The 13,759-nt window shown below is 45.4% G+C and overlaps 1 protein-coding gene and 1 long non-coding RNA gene across 3 annotated transcripts in view; one reads left to right on the forward strand and one right to left on the reverse strand.

Annotated features, from left to right (window-relative positions):
* The window catches only part of LOC120885446 (uncharacterized), a 30,948-nt gene that overhangs the window by 7,580 nt on the left and 9,609 nt on the right, over positions 1-13,759 (forward strand). The window contains exon 2 of the long non-coding RNA XR_005728075.2: positions 643-710. This is a non-coding gene — a long non-coding RNA (uncharacterized LOC120885446). The remainder of the gene's footprint in view (positions 1-642; positions 711-13,759) is intronic.
* Anxa6 (annexin A6) overlaps positions 10,872-13,759 on the reverse strand; it is a 51,435-nt gene continuing 48,547 nt past the window's right edge. For both annotated transcript variants that reach the window (XM_013363121.4, XM_005335805.5), the window contains 2 exons: positions 13,609-13,731; positions 10,872-11,300 (listed from right to left, as the gene is read on the reverse strand). In XM_013363121.4, the coding sequence (XP_013218575.1) occupies positions 11,241-11,300; positions 13,609-13,731 (183 nt within the window). In that variant the 3' untranslated portion in view covers positions 10,872-11,240. The remainder of the gene's footprint in view (positions 11,301-13,608; positions 13,732-13,759) is intronic.

Here is a 13,759-nt window from a genome sequence, read left to right on the forward strand (position 1 = left end):
TAGACACTGGGATTGTCCTGTCCAATAAAGTAACCATTAGTCACACATGGATATTTAAATATAAATAAATTAAAATAGAATAAAAGTAATAATTCAGTTCCTCATCAGCACTGGCCACGTTTCAGATGCTTGATAGCTACCTCTGTCTACTATGTTAGACGACAGGTATATACAACACTTCTGTCATCATAGTAAGTTCTGTTGGATAGTATTGCTCTGGGCGCTATGGGCAAATGGATAAGCAATTAAAAAGAAGTAGGACAAAGATGTATTTGGGCTCATTCCAGAGGTTATGTGAGCCAGGAGAGAGGAGTGTCTGGTTGTGATTTGGGGATCTGGAAAGTCTTTCTGAGGGAAGTGACTTCTCAGCTGAGACCTGAAATTAGCCAATCAAAAGCATAAGTAAGAATATTCTCAATGAAGGGAATAGAATATGCAAAGAGGAGAGAGACTATATTCAGGAATCTGAAAATGGTTCATTCCAAGTGGATCATGGGACTTGAAGCAGACAAGAAGTAACATGGACCTGAAGAAATAGGCAGGGTTGGGTCACATGTGGCCCCTGGAGAAAAGCTGGAAGGGGATGGGCTGGGGAGGGGAGAGCCCACCGAATCCAGTCCTAACTGTTTTTATACCCTTTAGGTTGAGAATGCTGGAGAGACCTCCTAGATGAGGAAGTAAAGATCAGACAACAGGAAATGACTTCCCAAGTGAGTAAATGAGGAGCTTCCTGACTCCTAGTCTAGTGCTCTTTCCCATACCACACTCAGTCCCTTGTGACTGGCCTCTTTTTAAGGGCTCACTAGCAACATGTAGGAGCAGCTATCATTCAGATTACACAGATATTTTCAATGTTGGGGAAGTTTTAGGTGAACCAATGGCACCAGTCCTTGAACTAGACCATGGGAAAAGGATGGCTTTGTTTCCCTGTGCATAGACCATTTTCTCTGCAGGGAGTAAAAATAAGTGTTATGCAGTCCTGATGTTCCTGGATCATGATACTCTCTCCATATATGAGGTCATATAATAGACCCTCTGTGAGTTCATATGGAGCCTGACTGGGAGCAGTTCCTGCCCATGGAGTCTTAAAGGGCAGAGGGACCTTGAAGGGCTAAGCAGATCCAAGAAGCTGGACCAGTATGAACAGGGATCACTGGTTAGGAGTGCTTGGCTTGCACGTCCTGGGGAAGATCAGCTTGGGCTCTCCCTGATGAAATGCTGAGAACATGGAATAGACACTATGAAAGAAGAGGTCCTTGTATGGGCGTTGAAGAGCTGACTTTGGGTCCTTGCTCCTCTTTGTAACTTTCCCTCGCAGGTCCTCAGCTTTTGCTTCTATGACAGGAAGGAATCAGACTGGAGGATCACTAAGGGACCATCCATTCTGATAAGGAAGGAAGTCCAAAGGTTCAGATGGAGAAGAAATCAGGGTGGGCCACAGAGGGTCAGGAAATACCACTGATGGTTAATATTTAAGATGATCATGTGCCAGGCATAGTACTAAGTATTCTTACATGAATTATTTTATGAATGACTCCTATGAGACTAGTACTGCTATTTTATGAATGAGAAAACTGAGCCTTCTAGTGACTTGTAATGGCCAACTGCCAATAAATGGTACAGCTAGAATTTAATCAAACTCAAATACAGTAGGCCCTCCATGTTTGTGGGTTCCGTATCTGTGGTTTCAACCAACTACAAATGGAAAACATTCAGAAGAAAATTGTGTCTATACCAAACAAGTACAGATTTCTTTCTTGTAATCATCCAAACAATACACTGTAACTATTTACAGAGTGTTTGCATTGTATGAGGCATTATAAGTACTCTAGAGGTGATTCAAAGTATCCAGGAGGATGTGAACAGGTTATAATGCAAACACTGTCTTTTTATATGAGGAATGTGAGCATCCCTGGATTTTGGTTTAAGAGGGGGTTCTTGGAACCAATCCTCTGGGGATTGCCTTGGATTTGGCAGATTTCTGTGCCCTACCATAGACCCAAGAAATCAGACTCTTGGGAGGAGGGAAGGTAGAGTCTTAGAGGCAGCGTTTTTAATAAATTCCCAGGGGATGCCCCTGTCACATGTTAGAGTTTGAGAAGCCCAAGCTTCCTGAGCAAGGTTTCCAGTGCCAAAAGCAAAGATTTTCGCTCATATATAGGTAGCCAGGGAGAACCAGTAGAGGTACCAAATATGCTTTTACATGGCTGAGTCACCCAAGCATCCATGGCTTTTGAAAACTCCCACACAAGCTAATAAAATTGTCTCCCTATCTGAATTTTGAGGACAGGCCACTACGAGAGGCCATAGGATCACACAGTTTCAGATGTCTACTGGCTCAACAGTCCACCCACAGCAAGTGTGTTCTCATCATTGGCAGGTGGTCATCCAGGTTCTATAAATATACTTCCAATGATGGGGTGGGGGTGCTCACTACCTCACAGATGGCCCAGTCAGCATTCAATCATAAAGCTCAGCTCTGACTCCTTTGGATGGCTGCCATCATAGTTGACAAACTCCTATAAGGCCCTTTGTGCTCCTGCATTTATACTCCATCCCTACTCCACCATAGCTATACTGGGTGCTTTTGGCTCCCAACATGTGCCCTGGCATCTGGCTGCAGCACTCTTCAATCTACTGTGCCTTTCATGTGGTTAATGTTAATCTCAAATATTTCTCCTTTGGAAAGTTTGCCTGGCCTTCCCTACCCTGATGACTTCCCTCCGGATGACAGCAGGATCCTTGCTCTGCACTTTCAGTCCTCTTATTCTCTCTCCCTGCAACTGTAATAAAATGATCATTGGTTTGTTTAGTATCTTACCAGAGCAATAGTTCTCATTCAGGGGGGATGTTGCCACCCACAAGATATCTGGGATGTTAGGAGATATTTTTGGTTGTCTCAAATGGGGAAGGGTATGCTCCTGGCATTTAGTAGGCAGAGGCCAGGGATGCTTCTAAACAGCTTACCTTTCAAGTGACAGATTCCCACAGCAAAGGATTATCTGGATCAACATGTCCATAGTGTTGTGAAACCCTGGCTGGTGTAAGCCCCAGGTGACCAGGAACTGTCACTACCTCTCAAGTGCCTCACACACAGTAGACAGAAAATGAATGCTTGTGGAATGAAGGAGGAGAGGAGGGACAGAGAAGGAAATGAACTACAAATGTGGCTGTAATATGCAGTGTTCCTGATGTTGGGAAGAGTGGCAAACTGGGGAGACAGGCAATAAGAGGTGAGAGTGGGTGGAGAGTAGAGACAGACCTCTGAAGTCATGAACACTAGGTTAAAGAGCTTTGCCATCAGCCAAGCATGATGGCACATCTTGTAATTCCACTGACTCAGGAGGCTGAGGCAGGAGGAACATGAGTTTAAAGCCAGTCTCAGCAATTTAATGAGGCCCTAAGCAACTCAGTGAGACCCTGTCTCTAAATAAAATATAAAAATGGGCTAGGGATGTGACTCAGTGGTTATGAACCCCCAGGTTCAATCCTTGGTACTATTAGGAAGAGATTGAAGAAAATGAAAAGTACATCCTGAGAAAGAGGATTTGACTGGTTAGTAACAGAGTTGTGTCTTGAATCCACAAAATATGCCTCCCTATTTTATTGATATAGCCTAATTCAAAAAACTGAAGAGCTGGAGGCAGTTTTTCTTTTTCTTTTTTCTTTTTTTTAAAGAGAGAGTGAGAGAGGAGAGAGAGAGAGAGAGAGAGAGAGAGAGAGAGAGAGATAGAGAGAGAATTTTTAATATTTATTTTTTAGTTCTCGGCGGACACAACATCTTGGTTGGTATGTGGTGCTAGGATCGAACACGGGCCGCACGCATGCCAGGCAAACGTGCTACCGATTGAGCCACATCCCCAGCCCTTTTCTTTAAAATGTGAATAGATGGACAGATATTAAAAAATATGCTGTCTATGTGCATCTGCTAGGTACCAGGACCACTGCTGTTTCTGACTCATCCTGTGACCTCAGCAGTGACTTCCTCTCTGTCCCTCACCTTCCTCATCTATGAAAGAAAGTAAATTCTTTTTACTCCTTTATGGCACTGGGAATAACTGTGTGCAGGAAAGGGAAACTCATTATAATAATTTCTAAAGATATTACTGGCCAGGGGGTTATCAGTTTTAATGTCCTTCAGATTTTCTGATCCCTTTGGTCTTAGGTGGGGCCTACATCAGCAGTACTCAGTCATGCTTCACATTCAAGTCACCTGGGGAGTTTGTGAAAATACAGATGCCCAGGCCCCACCCCAGACTAATTATTTCAGAATCTCTGGGGGTGTGGCCTGGGCATAAGTATTTATAAAGCTTCCCAGGTGATTCTAAGGTGTAAAATTGTGACTTTGCCTTAGGAGCTGTCCTTTTAATGGTTGTTTTTGATGTAGGTAGTCTTAGGAACTCATTATCCCAGGGTCCCTGTGGTCCCCCAACTTGACCCCCTTTGTACCAGAGAAGGTGCCTTCTAGAATCAGGTCAGAAACTGCGATGACAACAAATCTTAGAATCTGGAGAGAAGAAGGCTCTATCCCCCATTTTTTTCTGGGTCATAGAAGATTATGCATAGTGAAGCAAAAGGCAAAATCAAAACTCCAACAGAGTCACTAAGACGAAACGGGGCTCATGTAATTCTATCAACATTTGGAAAATGGGATTCAGGAATGAATTTTGCAAAACTGTGTTTTCCAAGGAAACAGACACAGGGTGGTTTGTTGCAAGATATTTGTCAGAGGAAAAGGATCCAAGAACAAATGTTGCAAGACTGTGCTGCTAAAGGAAGTGACTTCTTAGTCCATCAGATCTGGGACAAAGCTTAGAGATTATCTTGATCAATCTTCTCATTGGACAGAAGGGAAAACTAAGGCCCAGGGAAGAGAAGGCAAGTGTCCAGAGTCAGGCAGGGAATTGTTGATGAACTAGCTCTACAGTTCTGGCTTCCTGACCAACTCCTTCCTGCTGCCCTTTCCTCTACTCCTTAAGTACATATCTGATACCCACTGTTTTGCTCCAGGTCCTTAGACTGCCTCTATACCCCTACCCTCTGGACAGCACCCAAGGTCAAAGGATGAGACTAAATCTATTTGCCTGGATCTCACCTGCCAGACAACAGGGGCTGGAACCAGAGGGTGGCTGGGGGCAGCCAGAGAGGAAGGAGCAGTCTGATGATGTGGCCTAACCTCAGAAAGGAAGCCTGGTCACCAGAGGGAAATTCCCCGGGTGAGGTCTCTTGTCTATGCAAATATTGCACTTCAACTAGCTTGAACTCCAGGATGGGAGAGGGAGAAGAGGAGAGAGGACACCGGGAAGGACAAAGAGGGTAACAGGTGCTGAGCACTCCAAGACCTGGCATTGTGCCAGGCTCCTCATGGGTTTCACCTCATCTTGTCCCTAAAGTATGCTCCAATGTGGGAAAATTGGGAGCCTGAGGCCCAGTGACATGGTGCGTTGCCCAGGAAAACGCAGCATATTCCCATGTCCCAAGGAGATCAGGGCTCAGGGGGAGGTGATGATGACTATGATAATGTAATCAGCACTGCTGACAGTGATGAGGCCTGAGTCCCAGAAGTCTAGCAAAGTTTCATTTTAGGTTTCTATCTTACTCACTAAGGGAATTGTTTCTTGGGAAGAGGCAAAAAGCAGAGGGCAGGTAGTGACCCTGACTCACCTTGGGCAAATCCCAACACTCTGGTTGTTTTTTTTTTTTTTTTTTTTTTTAAGGCCCCCTGGGAGCAGGGGAAGTGGGAATAATTGAAAGGTTGGCACTATTAACCCCTTCACTACCAGCTTCCAGAACACTCCTGGAAAAGTGAATGGCAGAGGATCCAGGCTTCTGAAGGAGACTCTCACTCTCTTCCTTCTGCCCTTTAAATTTTACTCATCTTGAGACTCTTGGAAGCCTGTTCCAGAACTCCATTCCTTTCCAATCCTAAGCACTCCCTAGTTCTCCAGGGACCTGGGCTTGTCTTCTCAGTGCAGGACATCAGGCAGGACAGACCTTAAGTCATGGCTGTTAGGCTCAACATCTGTCCTCCAAGGGTCATGAACAGGCAAGTCCCTGATTTCTGGAGTTGCATATGTCACCTTAAGACTGTGTGCCAAGAAAAGTGTGTGTATGTGCCCCAGTGTATGTGAGGAGCAAGTCTATGTACCCATGCAAGGCGTTTCCTGTGTGGCCACTTGATCTAAATATGGGCAGTGTCCAGATTTCTGGTTTATCAGCAGTCTATTTTTTGGCCCATCTATTTTATTTTTCTCCATGATCAGTAATGTGTGTTTCTCTGTGTGTGTTACCAGGAGAGAACATGCCTTTTTGTTCCCAGCAGTGCATTTCTGATTCTGGGTATCCATAGTACACTGCTGTGGGTGTGGCTGACAGTGATGTGAAACTCTTTGCGTACCAAACAGCACAAGTGGGCTTTGAGTGGAGTAGTTGTGTGGGAAACTGGGAATTGGAAATGTCACTTTCCCGCCCTCCCTGCTTTCGTCAGGAGTTTCTGGGTCAAGGGCCAGCTCTCATAATGGGTACCTACTGAGGAAGGGGGTTCTGACTGCAGCTGGGAGCACCAAGGGCAGATGGTGGTAATTGAGAGGAAGGGGTGGGACTATCCACAGAAGGAAATACTTGTGCTGGAAGCTTCTTAAAACAGCTGGGCCTGGGGGCTGGGCTTGTGGCTCAGCGGTTGAACGCTTGCCTAGCACATGTGATCCTCAGCACCACATATAAATCAATAAAATAAAGGTATTGTGTCCAACTACAACTAAAAAATAAATATAAAAAAAAAAGAAAAAAGAAAACCAGCTGGGCTGGGGGAAGGGCCTATTCCCAGGTGGCTGTGGCTTAGGGCTTTGTCAGTGCTTACGTAGCTGAGAGGAGGGCAGGGTATGGTCTCTCCTGGGGGACTTTGGCCTCATATTCTGCCTTTAAAAGCACCTTTTGCCTCTGGGTTCCCAGGTAATGACACCTGGCTTTGTATCTACCTCCCCCCTTTCCCATTCCCCATAGCAGGATAGGGCCCTTTTCCTTACTTTCTTGCCCCAATGTCTTTCTTTTCTCCAGACTTCCTTTGCCCTGGCCAGGGTCCTCATGTCTTCACACCCAGGGAATCCAGTTGCTGATCCTGTCTCCTTGTCTGCACTGGTCCCTAGAGCTGATTTCTGTCTTTTTCTGCAGTATTGGGAATTGAATCCAGGGTCTTGGCATTCAAAGCAAGCACTCTACCACTGAGCAACAATCCCAGCCCTTTTTATTTATTTATTTATTTATTTTTATAGTTGTAGATGGACAGCATGCCTTTATATTTTACTTATTTATTTTTATGTGGTGCTGAGGATCGAACCCAGTGCCTCACACATGCCAGGCAAGTGCTCTGCCACTGAGCTACAGCCCCAGTCCCCTACAGCCCTTTTTATTTTGAGACAGGGTCTCACTAAATTGTGCTAGCTGGCTTCTAACATGATCCTCCTGCCTCAGCCTCCCAAGTAGCTGGGATTCCAGGTGTGAGCTTTCATGCCCAGCTTGTCATTCCCTTTTTACAGGTGAGGAAATCAAGGTGAGATCAAATGACTTATCTACTGCTGGTAGAGGACTAGAATTTGAATCCCAGGTCTGCCTACCTACCCTTTGGCTCTAACTGAAGAGCAGAGTCTGTTACACTCTAAAATTTCCCAACTGCTTCACTCCTACTATAAAATGAGGAAGTCTCCTTTGGGAAACCTGAAGTCTGGTAGGGAACGGAAAGCCAAATTAGAAAGTCGATTTAATGCTTTTGGGTTCTAAGGCAACTTGACACTTCTGCCTTCTGTTCTCAGCTCTGTCTGGTATCTGCCATCAATAGGTAAAGGAGGAAACTTTAGCAGACAGCAGGGCAGGAACCCGGAGCCCTGGATTCCAGCCCCTTCCCAACATCACAAGCACAGTCCTGCCCTTTGGGTCTCAATTACCAAACTTGTCAAACAAGGGATTGACTGGGATCACCTCCAAGACCATTTCTAGCTCATCAGTCCATGATGTACTGCCTGTGTCTTATGACAACTGGTGCCACTACCTGCAGTCTGTTTCCTCATAAAATGAAGGTGATTATCCTGTACTACTGCAAACCAAGTACTGTAGTGGTCATGGAGGTGAAGCTTCCTGTGGGATTAATCTGACAGCAGCCTGCTCTCATCAGTCAAGCTGGGGCAGGGTACATATCAGTCGTTTTCAAACAGCCAATTGTTCCCACACCACTCTCTGCTGGCAGAAAGTATACAGCGGCAATTCCCAAATAACTCAGGTTAAAAAGCAACCCCCTCCCAGCCAGCCATTTTCTGCAGATTTTCCTGGTGGCCCCAAAGACCAAGTCTGGCTTATCCTAGTCAAGGGCTTCTAAAAAGGGTTTTCCTGAAGGGAAAATGCCCAAGGCAAGAGTGGGAGCAGTAAGGAGCCAGAGGGAGGGTGGCACCAATGATTCGAGGAAGTATGGGGTACTTATAAAATCCCTGCAGAGATCCAGTTCTATCCGCAACCTTGCTGTGACCTTGGGCCAGTTGCTTCCTCTCTGTGGAAGTGACAGTTGTCTCATCTGTAGTTGAGAGGGAGGTGAGAATTTCTGAGGCCCCTTCCACACTTAGAACATCACAACCATCCTCCTTTTCTCCCACTTTGAGACAGCAGCGGTTTGAGCTTCTGCTTTCTCTTTCCTTTTAGTTTAATTTAGCCCCCACCACTTCTCCTCATCTAACTTTGTCCACAGACTCAAACTACAGTGTTGCCCTGGAGACAGGCAGGCAGGCAGGACCTGGAACCTCCTTCAGGATCAGAAACACCATGGTTCAGATCTTCAGCACCTAGCACGTGGCCTGACACACAGGAGACATTCAGAAAGCGTAAGCTCATAAATGAGCAAAAACGACACCTCAGATTCAGAATTATGGCTGTCCCTTCCTTTGCTACAACTCTAAGAAAAAATGTTTTGTTTTGCAGCCACTTAGTTCCTAACCAACAGGGTTGTTGCAATTGCCCCACAAATGGTCCCCTTTCTTCATTTAGGTTTTCTTAAATGCATGGCTAGACATATGTCTTCCCCACCCAGGAACTTCCAAAGGATTCGCTGGTTATGTGAGAAAAGCTGATATTCAAGTTCCTCTATGATAGAGGCAAACTCCCATTTCTGTTCTCATCTACCTCACCCCACAAATCCACAAGATCTCCCTCCTACTGCAATCCCAAAATGCAACCACCTATCTTGACTGAAACTAGTTGAAAAATGCACGTGGAGCCATTAGAACGGCATGTTGTCCATTGTAAGTTCTCTATTTTAGCTATTCTCATTCCCGGTTTCCACATCTCCCAACCTCCTCTGTTACCCCTCTCAGATTCTTTTCTTTTCACTTACCCCACCAGCACCACATAAAAATAAAATACCATCAGGGCAGATAGTGAGAATAGTTAACTTCAAGTCAGGCAGACACCAGGTAGAGCCCATCCATGCACATCTCATCTTCCTCCCACAAAGCTATAGGACAGGCAGAATTAGAGCCCACTGTAGAGATAGGGAAATGGAGGCTCAGAGAGATTACATGTTCACAGTCAGGCAGTGACAAAGGTCTTACTTCAAAGTTCTTAATCATTTTGTTAAATTATGCTTTGGTAACAGTTAAATCAAGTTGGGCAAACACTCAAAAGGGGTGTCTGCTGACCTTTAAGATATTTGGGTTCACAGCTTGGTGGAGCATAGGAACTGCAGAAGACACGGAAAAAAGTCACTTTTCTTAGTTCCAGATTCATTATCAGAGATGAAGAAAGGGTCCTTAGAAACTGTTGGATCCAACCCCTCACTATTCAAATGGGGAAACTGGGACCCAGAGAGGGCAATGAACAAGGTCACACAGAGGGAGGGACAAGACTAGATCCAGCAAGTCTCCCAGCTACCTGTGCCACCTGCATAGCTACAATAGCAAAAACATGCTGAGTTACAATAAACAGGCCTGGCCAGCCAGGGCAGGGAGCAGAGCCCTCTCTCTAACCAGCAGATAGCTGCAGGCCACAGGCACTGGACAACCTTTGATCCAAGTCACAAACCAGAACTGGAGCTGGGGGAAGGGAAAACTGAGAAGCTACTGTTGAGCCTACTTGCTTATCAGTGCTCTTGTGAAGTGGAAGCTTTCCATGGCTCTTGGCCCTCCTAAGATTACAATCGCATTGATGCCCTTGAAGAGGTCAAAAGAGGAAGTTGGTTGTAAAGGATGAAGAGCAAACGGAGAGACAGAGAGACGTCCAGGCAGTGAGAGGGAGCCTGAGATCCAGAGCAGGGCTGGGCCAGCCTCCCCAGGATTGAGACAAGCTCAGACCTTTCTGGAAGTTTCCTAGGAAGCACTTAGGGAGAGCTTAAAGACTTTAACTTACTCCTCCATCCACATCCCCAGGCACATTTAACAACCTCAGCCTTCGAGGAGGAAAATTCAGGCTGCAGGTTCTAGGGAAGAGACAGAGGCTCTTGTTGGAAATGTGCTTCTGTGTGTCATATTTTTCCTCTTTTGAAAAGAGAATGAAAGGGATTCAAGGGAATGAATCGGAGGGTCACTTTAGGATGTCAATGTTAGAAGGGAAACAAGATTCTGTAGTCTAACTCTCTCCTTTTGCAGATAAGGAAATGACTCAGGAGGGGAAGGGACTGGCCCAAGTCAGAAGCAACTATGTGGCAGATGCAAGAACCCAGGGTCCTGAGGCCTGGCCTGGCCCTCCAGCACAGATTCCATGGAGATGGGTGGGGATTGAGGGTGGAGGAAGGTTGCCAATGTGCCCAAAGTAATTTCTTCTTCCCTCCCCACTCCCAGTAAGCTGAGTGGCACCTGCCACCATCTCCCCTTTCAAAACACACACACACACATCACTCATTTTATGGAGGCTCAGTATGTTTTGGGATTTGACAAAGCCCAAACCAGGGCAGGGGTGTGGCAAGGGACAGAGGTGGGTGGGGGTGGTGGCTAGAGAGGGGGTAACAAGGGAGCAGAGGTGGACGGGACCTGTGGCTACGGTTCTTCAGCTGCTCTGGCATGAGCAAGAGTGACCGTGCGGGGACCTTGATGACCCCTGGGAGTGGGAGACTTTCCTAAGCCTCAGTTGAAGACAAGAGCCCCATCCTAACCCCTCCCCCCACCCTTATGCCTTCCTCAGTCTCTGGATCTGGAACAACGGCCTGGTCACGGCAGCTGGAGCTGCTGACCATTTCTTGGCAGAGGGACACACCAAAGCCAGTGGTACTAGTCCTCGCCGCCACAGAGAGCCAGCAAGGCCTTCAGGAAGTCTCCGGAGGTGTCACCCTGGCAGGGGCAGAGGGAAAGTAGAGTGAGTGGAAACAATTCTGTCTGAATGCCCACCTCTTCTCCTAACTACCCACCAGCCTGGACATCTCCCTTGTACTCTCTGTCACCAACAGAGCTATTATATGAAGGCCAGAGAGGTCTCTTGTGCATAAATTGATCACATCCCTTCTGGGGCCCTGTGACCCCTCAGGAATATATGCCAGCTCTTGGCCTGGCTTCAAGGACTTCTGGACCCTTAGAGCTTGCAGCACCCCGCCTCCCGTCCTCCTGGGGGCAGCACTGTCCTCTTGGCTCCTTCTCCCATTATTCCAGCTGTCCACAGGCCCCTGCACCTGCCCCAGGTCCTGTCTGCAGCAGGGCCCTCTCCTCCCAGGACCTTCCTGCCATCCATCTTACCTTAGGAGGCAGAGTGCTTCCTTCCCACCTTGGTTCCCTTCGCACACCACAGAGACCCTACCCTCACAAGTCATGTGACCTGAACAAGCACTGCTGAGCCCACTGGTGACATGCTCGATCATCATTGTACTCACTACACAGCACAGTGGTCTGACACACCACTGTCAAGCGGGGAAGGCCAGTGTAGCCTATGCTACAGAGCCCCCTTTAGAGGGCTCCTGTCACTTACGAAAACCTATTTATGATATGTGGGTTTCTGGAGTTTTGAAGTACTTAATATGTGATTTTTTTTTCAAAATAATGTTATAATTGTAAACAATTCAGATCAAAGGGATGATTGTACCCAAAAGTCTCCCTCCCATCCTTGGCCCCTAGATTCCCCAATGAGGAGGCAGCTACTGTTACTACATTTTTATATGATTTCCTAGCAACAGTCTGTATACATACAAATACAAGTACACAAACAAATACATATACATCCCTCTTCTACACAAATGGACTCATATCCTGTCCTGGGCTGTACTTTTTGACAAATCAACACCTAGAGCCTTCTCATACTTTTTCAAGGCTGTATTATATCCCATTATATGGATATACAGGTTGAGTATTTCTTATCCAAAATTCATGAGATCAGAAGTGTTTGGATTGGGGATTTTTTAAAAAAAATGTTGGAAGGGCTGGGGATGTGGCTCAAGTGGTAACGCCTGGCATGCGTGGGGTGCTGGGTTCGATCCTTAGCACCACATAAAAATAAAGATGTTGTGTCCACTAAAAACTTAAAAAAACTTTCTCTCTCTCTTCTCTCTCTCTCTTAAAAAATGTTGGAATATTTGCATACGTGTAGTGAGATGTCTTGAGAATTGGATCCAAGTTCAAACACAAAATTCATTTATGTTTCATATGCATCTTACACACATAGCCTGAAGGTAAATCTACACAATGTTTTAAATAGTTCTATACAATGTTTTAAATAGTTCTGTGCCATTAAACTAAGTTTCATGATATGGAATTTTCTACTTATACTACCGCATGTTGATGCTTAAAAAGTTTTAAATTTTGGAGCATTTCAGATTTCAGGTTGTCAGATTAGGAAGGCTTAACCTGTACCATATTTTATTTAACCAGTTCTTTATGGACAGCTTCCAATGTTTGGCTATTATAAACAATACTGGCATAATTATTCTCCCATATGTCTTTGGGAGCATGTACGGTTAATGTCTGTAGAATAAATTCCAACAAGTAGAAATTATCCAGTCAAAAGTGCACACACTTCAAATTTTGAAACTGACAAATTGCCCTTTCAAGGTGTGCTACCAATTTAAATTTCCATCAATTCTTCATAACATTGCCTGTGATACCCACAGGGCTGTCAAGCAAGTATAGACAGCATCAAGCTCTAAGATTTGGGCCAATCTCAAGACCAAAAAAGAAAAAAAAAAAAAAAAAAAAAAGAGCTCCATAAGTAAAGAAGCCAGACACAAAAGGTCCCTATATGAAACCATTTATGTGAGATACTTAGAAAAAGCAAATTCTTAGATAGAAAGATTTGACCCCTAAGGTCCCCAAAATCTAGAGAAAGAAAGTAGCCTGGTGGCTGCCTACACCTGGGAGTAGAAATAGGCAGGTAGAAAGCACCTTAGTGGGATGATGGAAATATCTGGAAAACTGTGGTGGTGATGGGTACACAACTCAGTAAATTTACTAAATATTTCTGAATTTTATGATATGTGAGTTGTGCTTTAATAAAAATTTTTAAAATTAAAAAAATAGGCTTTTTCATTTGAATATCTTTAGCTATGAACTTTTGGTTCTTCTGGAATTGATCCTGGTATCAACAGTAAGATGGTCTCCTTTCACTGAGCCACATGCTGTTCTACCAGGGAACCCACTGGCAAACCTGTCCCCTTACCTCGATAGCTTGGTGGAGAGACTTGTCGTATTTCTCAATGAATTCCTGCCGGATGTTGAACAGGTCGATCTCACTCCGGGAAACCATGACTCTGGTGAGCGTCTTCTCATCTGTGCCAGCGCCCTATTGGAGCCAGGAAAGAGAGAGACAC

This window comes from Ictidomys tridecemlineatus, chromosome 1 (genome assembly GCF_052094955.1).
Source record: "Ictidomys tridecemlineatus isolate mIctTri1 chromosome 1, mIctTri1.hap1, whole genome shotgun sequence".
In the NCBI taxonomy this organism is placed as follows: domain Eukaryota; kingdom Metazoa; phylum Chordata; class Mammalia; order Rodentia; family Sciuridae; genus Ictidomys; species Ictidomys tridecemlineatus.